This window comes from Rhincodon typus, chromosome 5, assembly GCF_021869965.1.
Source record: "Rhincodon typus isolate 14 chromosome 5, sRhiTyp1.1, whole genome shotgun sequence".
Classification (NCBI taxonomy): Eukaryota; Metazoa; Chordata; class Chondrichthyes; order Orectolobiformes; family Rhincodontidae; genus Rhincodon; species Rhincodon typus.
In genome coordinates, this window is record NC_063336.1 from 1,182,962 (window position 1) to 1,195,437 (window position 12,476).

The following is a 12,476-nucleotide window of genomic DNA, read 5'->3' on the forward strand; positions in this document are numbered from 1 at the left end:
GGCCCCAGTCCTGTAGAGTAACCTATCCAGCTTGCAGAGGTCCCACTTGCCTCAGAAATCTGAAACCCTCCCACTCAAACCAATACTCCAGCCACATGATCAATCAATCCAACCTCCTGATCTTATGCTCGCTAGCACATGGCACTGGGAAGAATGCTGAGATGACAGTTCTGATCTTCCTTTTGAATTTCCTTTCTAACTCCCTAAAATCTGCTTTTAGGATCTTGCCACATGTCATAATGTCATTGGCACCAATATAGATAAAAGACACTTAGCTGTTCACTCTCCCCCCAGAAGGGTATTGTACAGCCACTCTGTGTCATCCTTGGCCCAGGCTTGTCAAGGGAGACAAAACCTCACTCTGGAATCATACTTACTGCCACAGTAACACCTGCCTGGTCCCTGACCAGTAGAGTTCCTCCATTCTTCTTCCTCCCTTACAGCTGGTTTGTCTGTGGTGCCATTCCAGAAGAACCATCACCCGCACCGCTATTCAAAATGGATTATCCATTAGCAAGCACAATATACACAGGGGAGCGTTGTACTGCATGGCAGTCTCCCCAGGTCCCCTTCTGCATGTACATTCCTAACCTACAGCGTGACCACATGTCTAAATGTGTTACCCGTATAGTCCTCTGCCTCAACAATGCACAACAGTGGCTTCCAGCCACCACGAGTTCCAAAATCGAGATCTCAAGCTTGTACAGCCAGTGACACTGGTGCATCTTACCACATGCTGCAGAATGGATCTTCTAGCTGGCCAAGCTGATCTGCCAAACCACAAGTTTGAAAAATATTTATTACAATGAGAATAAGTAGAATTACTTCCGGTGTACTCGCCAATCAGCTTCTTCCACCGTACCAAACAGCCAAGTAGTGGAGGCTGAAATGCTAGGAAGGAGCACATCCTTCCCCACTCACCAAACTCGCCCTTATGTTGCGTGCAGCCAAACCAGCTCTCAGTATAGATATTAGTTAACATTTATTACCAGTAAATGGTATATAATGACAAAATAGAATCAATAAACTTCCTCAGCCTACGCACCCATTTAAAAAAAAACACATTCTGTTCTTTAAAAACATCAGGCAGTACAGAACAGATAGCGATATGGATCTGCCTGTACAGTGGAATTCTTCTCAATTAAAGCAGATTCAGCACAAGCCTAATGATAGTTTCCAAACTTCTTCCAATGTTAATAAACATCGTACAATATAAGCCACAGCACAGAATCGGAAGGCAATCTACTGATGAACTGAGACCCATGAACTGAGACCCAGACAAACATGAAAATCAGCACTGCACTATTGGAGGGTCAGTGCTGAGGGAGGGCTGCATTACTGGAATGTTCAAACTAAAGCCCCATCTGTGCTGACAGTGATGTGAGGAATCTAATGGAAACTTCCTCAAGGAAGATGTGAGGAATTGTGCAAGTGTTCAGGTCAATAGCTGTGCGTCACTCCGCATCAATGAAAGAGTTTCTCTTTCTAAGAGGGAGTGCTGTTTGTTGAATGGAATTGATAACTGTATCTCGTACATAGCCACCAAACTATTTTATTGGCTACAAAGCACTTGGAGATGTCCTGAGGTTGTGGAAGATGATACAGCAATCTTCCTCTGTGTTATTGTCCTCGGGCAGGCCATTGAGGTGATGGTGTTAATTGAACACATCCCAAAGTTCCCACTCCAAGGTTTCAGTCTTGATGTGGAGGTCATGAACTCCATTGGCTTGTCAATCTGTTCAGGACGAGTGACTGGCTAATACTTGATCCAGGTCCTTGCAGGTTTGATGAAGCAGTGTGTGTTTTCTCTGTTGCTTCAACTCCTCTTTCCTGTGTATATTTAACGTCCAATAAGCCATCAAAAGTCAGAACATCTCACTGGTCTCCCCATCAACTTTATATCATCAAATGGAAACAATGCAAGGATCTGCAGGAGAGAGAGAGAGAAAGAGAGAGAGAGAGAGGAAATGTCAGCAAAGACACAACCTTTCAAGAGGGCTGCTCACAGAAACTTCAGCTGCAGCATCAAAATGACACAGGAGGTGGCCATTCAGCCCATCAATGATCTGGAAATGAAAGGGCAGTGGAAACAGATGCAAGAGGAACTTTTAAAAGAGAACTGGAGAAGGATTTCAAGGGAAAAATATAGCAGAGGATGGGACTAATTGGAGAGTTTCCAAAGAGCCAAGAAGGACTGAACAGTCTCCTTCTAGACTGTCATTATCAGTATTAATGACAGGGATTACAACATCTAGACTCCCCAACCAGAGAAAGCATTCTCCCTGTATCTGTCTACCTCCTTAGAATTTTTTGTTTTTATCAGATTCCCTTCATTCCTCTAAACTTTAGTGAATACAGGCCCAATTGAGCCAAACTCTCCTCCTAGGAGAGTCCTGCTATTCCCCAGTACCAGCCTAGAGACCCTCCCACTGCACTGCCTCTATCCTGCCTTAGGTAGGGAAACCAAACCTGTATGCAGTACTCCAGGTGTGCTCTCACCAAGGCCCAGTCTAACTGCAGTAAGATATCACTATTTCTCAACTTCAGAGCTACTGCAATGGGGGCCAATGTATAATTTGCCTTTCTAATTGCTTGCTGTGCCTGCCTGTCTGCATTCACTGATTGATCTATAGGGATACCTAGATCCCCCTACACACCCAAACATCCCAATAGATCACCATTTATATAATACTCTACCCTTCTGTTTTTTCACACCAGATTGGATAGTTTCACATTTAGCCACATTGTACTGTATCTGTCATGTGTTTGCCCACTCACTCAACTTGTCTAAATGACGTTGAAGTGTCCTCACATTCTCCTCACAACCCACAATCTCGCTCAGTTTCATATCAGCAGCAAACTAGGCAATATTACATCTGGTTCCCTCACCCAGGACATTTATATATAATGTGAATAGCAGGAACCCACACTGATTTTTGCAGTGCCCCACCAGTCAATGCCTGCCACCTGGAAAAGACTTCTGTATTCCCACTTTCTGTCTCTTGTCAATTGACCAATTCTCAATCTGCGTCAGGATATTACCCTCGAGCCCACGTACTTCAATACTACCCACTAACCTCTTACGTGGGACCGAATCAAATACACCACGTCCACTGATTCTCCCTTACCAGTTACATCCTCAAAAAACTCCAGTAGATTTGTTAAGGGTGATGTTCCTTTCAGAAACCCTGCTGGCATTGTCCAATACTATTCTTGCTTTCAAAATATTCTGTTATCACAACTTTTATAACAGATTCCAGCATTTTCCCCATGACTGATGGTAGACAAACTGTAATTCTCTGGGTTTTCTCTCCCTTCCATTTTAAATAGTGAGGTTATATATACCATCCTGCAATCTGTAGGAAATGCTCCAGAGTCTATAGAAGTTTGGATGATGACTGCTAATGAAGCGAGTATTTCCAGGGCTATTTCCACTCCCCTGCTTTAGCCTTTCATGATGTCCTGTCCATCTTGTATTTATTTTGTATTTGATTTGACTATTTTCCATTAATATAATTTCCCAATTCATCACAGATAGTAGGAACTGCAGATGCTGGAGAATCCGAGACAACAAGGATGAACACAGCAGGCCAAGGAACACAGCAGGCCAAGCAGCATCATAGCAGCAGGAAGGCTGACGTTTCGGGCCTAGACCCTTCATCAGAAAAGGGGGAGGGGAAGGGGGTTCTGAAATAAATAGGGAGAGAGTGGGAGGCGGATAGAAGAGGGATAGAGGAGAGGATAGGTGGAGAGGAAACAAACAGGTCGAAGAGGCGGGGATGGAGCCAGTAAAGGTGAGTGTAGGTGGGGAGTTAGGGAGGGGATAGGTCAGTCCAGGGAGGACGGACAGGTCAAGGGGGCGGGATGAGGTTAGTAGGTAGGAGATGGGGGTGCGGCTTGAGGTGGGAGGAGGGGATAGGTGGGAGGAAGAACAGGTTAGGGAGGCGGGGACAAGCTGGACTGGTTTTGGGATGCGGTAGGGGGAGGGGAGATTTTGAAGCTTGTGAAATCCACATTGATACCATTGGGCTGCAGGGTTCCCAAGCGGAATATGAGTTGCTGTTCCTGCAACCTTCGGGTGGCATCGTTGTGGGCTTCCTCTACATCGGGAAAACCAAGCCGAGGCTCGGGGACCGCTTTGCAGAACACCTACGCTCGGTTCGCAATAAACAACTGCACCTCCTAGTCGCGAACCATTTCAACTCCCCCTCCCATTCCTCAGACGACATGTCCATCCTGGGCCTCCTGCAGTGCCACAACGATGCCACCCGAAGGTTGCAGGAACAGCAACTCATATTCCGCTTGGGAACCCTGCAGCCCAATGGTATCAATGTGGATTTCACAAGCTTCAAAATCTCCCCTCCCCCTACCGCATCCCAAAACCAGTCCAGCTCGTCCCCGCCTCCCTAACCTGTTCTTCCTCCCACCTATCCCCTCCTCCCACTTCAAGCTGCACCCCCATCTCCTACCGACTAACCTCATCCCCTTGACCTGTTCGTCCTCCCTGGACTGGCCTATCCCCTCCCTAACTCCCCACCTACACTCACCTTTACTGGCTCCATCCCCGCCTCTTCGATCTGTTTGTTTCCTCTCCACCTATCCTCTCCTCTATCCATCTTCTATCCGCCTCCCACTCTCTCCCTATTTATTTCAGAACCCCCTTCCCCTCCCCCTTTTCTGATGAAGGGTCTAGGCCCGAAACGTCAGCCTTTCTGCTGCTATGATGCTGCTCGGCCTGCTGTGTTCCCAATTCATCATTCAGTTCTCACGGTTGTTTGGAAATCCTTCGGCCCTCACCATGTCCTCCAGACCATACTCTGAAGGCTCGGCACTGCAATCATTCCAGCCTCTTGAACACCCCCCAATCTTAACTGCAGAAGCAGCAGCAGCTGTACCTTCAAGCTTTCTGGGTCCCAAACTCTAGAATTCCTTCCTGGATCCTCCTCTCCCTCTCTCCGCTGCTTCAGCTGCCTAGACCCTAAGCTCTGGAATTCTTTTCCAGCCCTTCTCCCTCACTCCTGAAAGTCTGCCTCTCTGACCAAGTCTATACAGTTAACTCAATAGGCTCAAACATTCTCTGATTAATGAGGTGAGGGGTCTCGGGATGTTCTACTCTAAAAGGTTAAAAAATGTTACATAAATGCTAGTTCTTGAAGTTTGGGAATATCTCCATCCAATTCCCTCGCCATGAATGCAGAATCATCTCTTGGAGCTATGAACTTTCTCAGAGCAGAGTTCCTTCACTTTCAGCCCTCTTTGGTTCCAGACTGAACCAGGCCCTTATCACAGGCTCCCTCCCCGTTCTTCCCAGACTGTTCAAACCGTGTTCACATTTACTTCGCTCACATCAACGTTGCCAGAGGCCAGGTCCTGGGCTGTGTCCCCCTCCACATTGGGCAGTAAAGGATCTGCCCCAGCCTGGCACAGGATGTCTGCGATCTGGGTATCCCACCTGCCCACTGCCAGGTGTAGGGCTGTGCAGCCATTGTACATAGTCGCATTGACGCTGGCCCCCATCCTCAGCAGAAACCGCACAAGGGCACAGTCCCCACACTCCACAGACAGGTGTAGGCTGGTCTTCCCACTTGGACCATCCTGCAACAGAACAGAACAGACACGAAGGTGAGTACAGGGACTCACTCTGGCGAATGAGTGGACCCAGAGCTGAGGGAGGAGGAGTGAATTCACGAGGGAGATATCTGTGAGAAAGGGAAGGTCAGGTGGAGAAATGGAAAGGGACCCAGCAAACAGGCAGCATGCAGAGAAGGTTCAAGCTCCACAGAGAAACTCAAAACGAGAGAAGGACAGCAAAGAAAGAAAACACTTTAGTGGCTGAAACATTCTGCAGCCTCACCTGGGAGTTAATGTTGCTTCCTGTTTGCAGCAACATGGCTAAGATCTTCTGGTTCCTTGTGAGAGTCGCTGTGTGGAGACATGTTCTACCTGTGGAAAAATACACAATGTAATAACAATGGACATCAACCAACCACAGTCAGAGACCAACGCGGGGCCCCAGCCCCACCGGCAGCTCCGCCAACACGGGGCTATACATGTAGGTGAGACATGCAGAGACACCTGGAACTACTGTTGTTCACTTTACCTTGCCAGTTCTGCAGCTCCATATTCAGTTTCTTTCCAGTTCTGTTGCTTGTTAGTAGCCTCACACAGTCGAGCAGCTGGTGCTGACAGGCCAGGTGGAGGGGTGTGTTCCCATTCCAGTCTTGTTGATTCATATTCACCCCTTTTCGCAGCAGCTCTTGTACAATGTTCAGCTGCTCAGTATACACGGCTAGATGCAGGGCTGACTAAAACATAAAGGCGACTCTGTTAAAGAATAAGCCACAACTCCATTCAACACCAAGAATACACACTCAGCCCCAGTCTCCTCCAGGGCTCCACCACACTCCTAACAGGCCCCAGTTCACCTCCTCACACCTCCCACTGCCTCACAATTCTATGGCATTAATATCGCACAAAAGGAGGCCAATAATTATCTCCATCATGACAGAATCTAACCATCTCTGCACCCATCAGAAGAAGCCTGCCTCCACATTCAGGGGTTAACAGGGAGGGCAAATGGAATGTTGGTCTATATTTCAAAGGGAATGGAGTTTAAAAGTAGGGAGATTATCCACTGGCGTCATACAAGGTACTAGTCAGCTGGAAGACTGAACAGTTTTGGGCCCCTTATCTAAGGGAAGATATACCAGCATTGAAGGCCATCCAGCGAAGGTTCACACATCCGGTCCCAGGGATGGAGGGACTGTCTGATGAGGAGAGTTTCAGAAGGTTGGGCCTGTACTGATTGGAATTTAGGAGAATGAGAGGTGACCTTACTGAAACACACAAGATTCTTAGGGGCTTGTGGGAGAATCTGGGACCAGATGGCAACATCTAAGAACAAGGAGTCACTTTTTAAGGCAGAGATGAGGAGGAATTTCTCCTCGCTGGAGGGAGTGTATCTGTGGAATTCTTTACCACAGACGGCTGTTGGGGCTGGCTCATTACAGTATATGCGAGGCTGAGAGAGACAGATTCTTAATCAGTAATGGCAGCAAGGGTCATAGGGATAAGACTATCAGAAATAGGAACAGGCCAGGATCATTCAGCCCCTCGAGCTCACTCTGCTATTCAATAGGAACACGGCTGATCCAATATTCCTCACATCCGCTTTCCCGCCCTTCCCCTGTAACCCTTGAATCCCAGGCTGATAAAGCATCTAGCTACCTCGGTCTCAAATATACACAGGGACTGTGTCCTCACAACTCTCTGTAACAAGGAGTTCCAAAAATTCACAACCCTCAGAGAGAAGAAATTCCTCCTCATCTCAGTCTTAAATTGGTGCCCCTCTATTCTGAGACTATGCCCCCTGCTCCTAGGCTCTCCCACGAGGGGGAACATCCTCTCAGCATTGACCCTGTCAAACCCCTTAAGAATCCGATATGTTTCAATGAGATCACCTCTCATTCTTCTAAATTCCAGTGAGTACAGTCCCAGCCTGTTTAGTCTTTGCTCATAAGACAGTCCCTCCGCACCAGGGATCATCCTAGTGAACGTTCTCTGAACTGCCTCCAATGAAATGATATCTTTCCATAAATAATGGGACCAAAACTGCTCACAGTATTCCAGATGTGGTCTCACCAGCACCTTGTACAGTTGCAGTAAGAATTCCCAACTTTTGTACTCCAACCCCCTTGAATAGATTCATACAGCATGGAAATGGATCCTTTAGTCCAACTTGTCCATGCCGATCAAGCTTCCCCAAACTAAACCAGTCCCACTTGCCTGCGTTTGGCCCATTTCCCTCTGAACCTTTCCTCCTCATGTACCTATCCAAATATCTTTTAAATGTTGCAACTGTACCTGCATTACAACTTCCTCTGGCAGCTCATTCCATACACTAACCACTGAGTGAAAAATTTGCCCTTCAGGTCTCTTCTAAATCTTTCTCCTCTCACCTTAAAAATACACCCCCTCACTTTGAACTCCCCCACCCTGGGGAAAAGATCTTTGCTATTCACCTTATCTATACCCCTCAATAATTTTATAAACCTCTGTAAGGTCACCCCTCAACTCCCTATACTCCAATGAAACAAGTCTCAACCTATCCAGCCACTCCTTATAACAAACTCTCCTGTCCCTGCAATATCCTGGTAAACCTTTTCTGAACCCTCTCCAGTTTAATAATATCCTTCCTATAGCAAGGTGACCAGAACTGCACACAGTACTCCAGTAGAGGCCTCACCAATGTCCTGGACAACCTCAACATGGCTGGTATTATTCAGCAGCCTTTAAACTTGTAGGGAGGTAGGGTGCAGTCACAGTGAGACTAGAAAGACAGATGAGGATGCTTCTGATAAAAAGAGCAAGTTAGAGAATGAGGTAACTGAAGAATTAAACTGCATTTATTTCAATGCAGGGGGTCTTACAGCTAAGGCAGATGAACTCAGGACATGTATGGGAACATGGAACTGGAACATTATAGCTATTACCGATATGTGGCTGAGGGAGGAACAGGACTGGCAGCTCATTGGAAGGGCCAACATTCCATTAACCTTTCATTACAATAGGAACATGTCCTGAGTGTTCTGAAATACCACCTTAAACGTCAACCACTGTATCTCTGTAGCACTGTAAGGGCGTGGAATGCCCTGCCTGCAAAAAATAGTAGACTCGCCAACTTTAAGGGCATTTAAACGGTCATTGGATAAACATATGGATGATAATGGAATAGTTTAGGTTAGATGGACTTCAGATTGGTTTCACAGGTCGGCGCAACATCGAGGGCCGAAGGGCCTGTACTGCACTGTAATGTTCTATGTTCTACTGATCTGTTCCCGAGCCTAGTATGCCAGTTCACTTCAGCTAGCTCAGATTTCATACTCACACAGACTAGGATCTTAAGCATAAATAAGGACAGCTGTGACCCAAACTTCTCTTTCTCAAACGGGATGTATGTGATCACTGATATTTAGAGGTGCTTTTACTCCAAGGTCATTAATTGATCACGTCACAGTACCAAGTCTAAAATAATCTACTCAGCCTTGTGGCACCATGGTAGTGCTCCCTGCCTCTGGGTCAGAAGGTCTGGGTTCAAGCCTCACCCGCCCCAGAGGTGTGCAATAACATATTCAAACAGGGCAAATCAAAATACATAAAATAATCTGTTCTCTGGTCAGTTCAAGAACATGCTGTCCTAATACACTATATTACGGCATTCTATAAACGCCTCATCCACACAAAAGTAGGCCACTCAGCCCTTCCAGTGTAGTCCACCATTGGCTGATCTGATTCTAATCTTAACTTTGTATTTCTACATATTCCAGATCATCTTTCATCCTTCTAGTCATCAAGAATCAAGCTCTGTATTAAAAATATTTAATTTTGCATGCACTGCCTTTCAAGGTTTGGAATTCCAAAGACTCTCAAACCTCAGCGGAAAAAAATGTTTCCTCATTTCTGTCTCAAATGTGGGTCCCTTTATTTTTAAACATTGACTGCTGGTTCTCAATTCTTCCACAGGAGAAACCCATGCTTTCGACACCCACCCGGTCCAGTCCCCTCAGGATTTTATATGTTTCCATTCAGCTCCCTCTGACTGTTTAAACTCCACAGGAAGCAGGTCAAGCTGGATAACCTTTCCTCATGGGGGAACCCACCTCATTCCAGTTATTAGGCTGGTAACCCTTCTCTGAACTGCTTCCAACACATTAACATCCTTCTGTAAATACAGTGCCCCGTACTATGTACACAGTCTCACCAACACCCTGTATAACTGAGGTATAACCTCCCTACTCTTGTATTCAATTCTGCCCCTCACCATAAACCAGCACAATCTCGGAGCTTTCCTGGATTACTTGCTGTACCTGCAGACTCAATTTCTGAGATCCATGCGTTACGGGTAATTATTAGCAAGAATAGAAGATTATTTAACCAACAGAAAGCAAAGATAAATGCGTGATTTTCTGGTCAGCGATCAGTGCCCCAGGCTTCAGGGTTGGGACTGCAATTGTTTACAATTTACATAGATGATTTAGAGTTGGGGACCGTGTATAGTGTGACAAAGTTTGCAGATGACACTAAGGTGAGTGGTAGAGCAAAGTGTACAGAGGACACTGGAAGTCTGCACAGGAATATAGATAGTTTAAGTGAGTGGGCAAGGGTCTGGCAGATGGAGTATAATGTTGGTAAATGTGAGGTCATCCATTTTGGTAGGAAAAGCAGCAAAATGGACTATTATTTAAATGGTGAAAAATGCAGCGTGCTGCTGTGTAAAGGGACGTGGGTGTCCTTGTGCATGAATCACAAAAAGTTGGTTTGCAGGTAATTAAGAAGGCAAATGGAATATTGTCCTTCATTTCTAGAGGGATTGAGTTTAAAAGCAGGGAGGTTATGCTGCAGCTGTACAGGATCCTGGTGAGGCCACATCTGGAGTACTGTGTATAGTTTTGATCTCCTTACTTGAGAAAGGATGTACTGGCACTGGAGGAAATGCAGAGGAGGTTCAAAAGGTTGATTCTGGAGTTGAGAGGGTTTATTTATGAGGACAGACTGAGTAGACTGGCACTATACTCATTGGAATTTGGGAGAATGAAGGGGGATCTTATAGATACATACAAAATTATGCAGGGAATAGAAAAGATAGAAGCTGGGAGGATGTTTCCACTGGTGGGTAAAACACGAACTAGGGGATAGAGACTTAAGATAAGGGGGAGCAGATTTAGGACCGAGTTGAGGAGGAACTTGTTCACCCAAAGGGTTGTGAATCTGTGGAATTCCCTGCCCAGTGAAGCGGTTGAAGCTACCTTGTTAAATATTTTTAAGGCAAAGATAGATAGATTTCTGAACAGTAAAGGAATTAAAGGTTATGGCGAGCAGGTGGGTAAGTGGAGCTGAATCCACGAGAAGATCAGCCATGATCTTATTGAACAGCGGAGCAGACTCGACGGGCCAGATGACCTACTCCTGCTCCTCTTAAGTTCTTATGCAGTAGGATGCCCAGATCCCTCTGCATCTCAGTGCTGCATTACCTAAATGGTGAGAGATTACGTGCTGCTTTTAGATTCTTTCTGCCAAAATGGGCAGTTTAACACTTTCCCACATTGTACTCTATTTGCCAGATCTGTACCCACTTACTTAACCTATCTGTATCCCCTTGGAGCCTCGTGTTCTCTTCACAACTCACTTTTCTACCTATCGTTGTGTCATCAGCAAATTTAGCTCCATACCCCCAGTCCCTTCATCCAGATAATTTCTATAAATTGTAAAGAGTTGAGGCCCCAGCACCAGTCCCTGTGACACACCACTCATGATACCCTGCCAGTCTGAGAAAGACCTATTTATTCCTACTCTCTGCTTCCTGTTAGCCAGCCAATCATGTCGATATATTACCCAATACACCATGACATTTTATTTTCCACAATAACCTTTGCTGTAGCACCTTATCAAATACCTTCTGGAAATCTAAATAAACACATCCACTGGCTCCCCTTTACCTACAGCACAAGTTACTTCATCAAACAACTCATAAATTATTGAAACATGATTTCCCTTTCACATAACCATATTGGCTCTGCCTGATCACCCTGAACTTACTAAAGACATCATAACAGGGCCCTTGGATAAGTGCTTCAAACATTTTCCCTCTGATAAATGTGAAGCTAACTGGCCTGTTGTTTCCTGCTTTCTGTCTCCCTTCCCTTTTGAATAAAAGAGTTACATGAGCTATTTTCCAATCTAAAGGAACCATCCCTGAATCTAATGAGTTTTGGAAAATTAAAACCAACATATTAATTACCTCAGAGATAGTAGGAACTGCAGATGCTGGAGAATCCGAGACAACAAGGTGCAGGGCTGGATGAACACAGCAGGCCACTCTGCTCCTATGATGCTGCTTGGAGCCTCTCTGCTCCTATGATATTAATTACCTCACTGACTTCTTTTAAGACCTAGGAAAAAGTCCAACTGGATCCAGGGACTTGTCAACTCATTGTTCCAACAATTTACTCAGTACCACTTCCCTGGTAATTGTAATATCTTTGTAAAAATTGTAATAGTTCCTTCCTTTCAATTCCTGATTTAAAGCTATTTTCAGAATGCTAATTGTATCCTATCTATAATAAATGTAATATACCTGTTTAATTAGTCTGCCTTCTCTTTATTCCCCATTACTAATTCCCAGACTCATTTCTATAGGACCAATGTAGATAGGATTTATTTTGAAGAAACTTTTAAGAATAAGAACTAGGAGCAGGAGTAGGCCGTCCAGCCCTTCGAGCCTGCTCCGCCATTCAATAAGATCATGGCTGATCTTTTCGTGGACTCAGATCCACTTACCCGCGTTCTCACCGTAACGCTTAATTCCTTTATTGTTCAAAAAAAAAATCTACCTTTTCCTTAAAAACGTTTACTGAAGTAGTGTCAACTACTTCACTGGGCAAGGAATTCCATAGATTAACAACCCTCTGGGTGAAGAA

At 45.4% G+C, this 12,476-nt stretch overlaps 1 protein-coding gene across 2 annotated transcripts in view; it reads right to left on the bottom strand.

The window, feature by feature from the left end:
- Positions 1 to 965: 965 nt before the first annotated feature.
- nfkbie (nuclear factor of kappa light polypeptide gene enhancer in B-cells inhibitor, epsilon) overlaps positions 966 to 12,476 on the bottom strand; it is a 15,734-nt gene continuing 4,223 nt past the window's right edge. Inside the window, exons 3-6 of one of the 2 annotated variants that reach the window (XM_048596793.1) lie at positions 6,101 to 6,305; positions 5,855 to 5,943; positions 5,347 to 5,595; positions 966 to 1,927 (exon numbers count right to left, since the gene is read on the bottom strand). In XM_048596793.1, the coding sequence (XP_048452750.1) occupies positions 1,859 to 1,927; positions 5,347 to 5,595; positions 5,855 to 5,943; positions 6,101 to 6,305 (612 nt within the window). In that variant the 3' untranslated portion in view covers positions 966 to 1,858. Of the gene's footprint in view, positions 1,928 to 5,337; positions 5,596 to 5,854; positions 5,944 to 6,100; positions 6,306 to 12,476 lie in introns of both variants that reach the window. The other variant, XM_048596792.1, reaches the window with a different exon arrangement.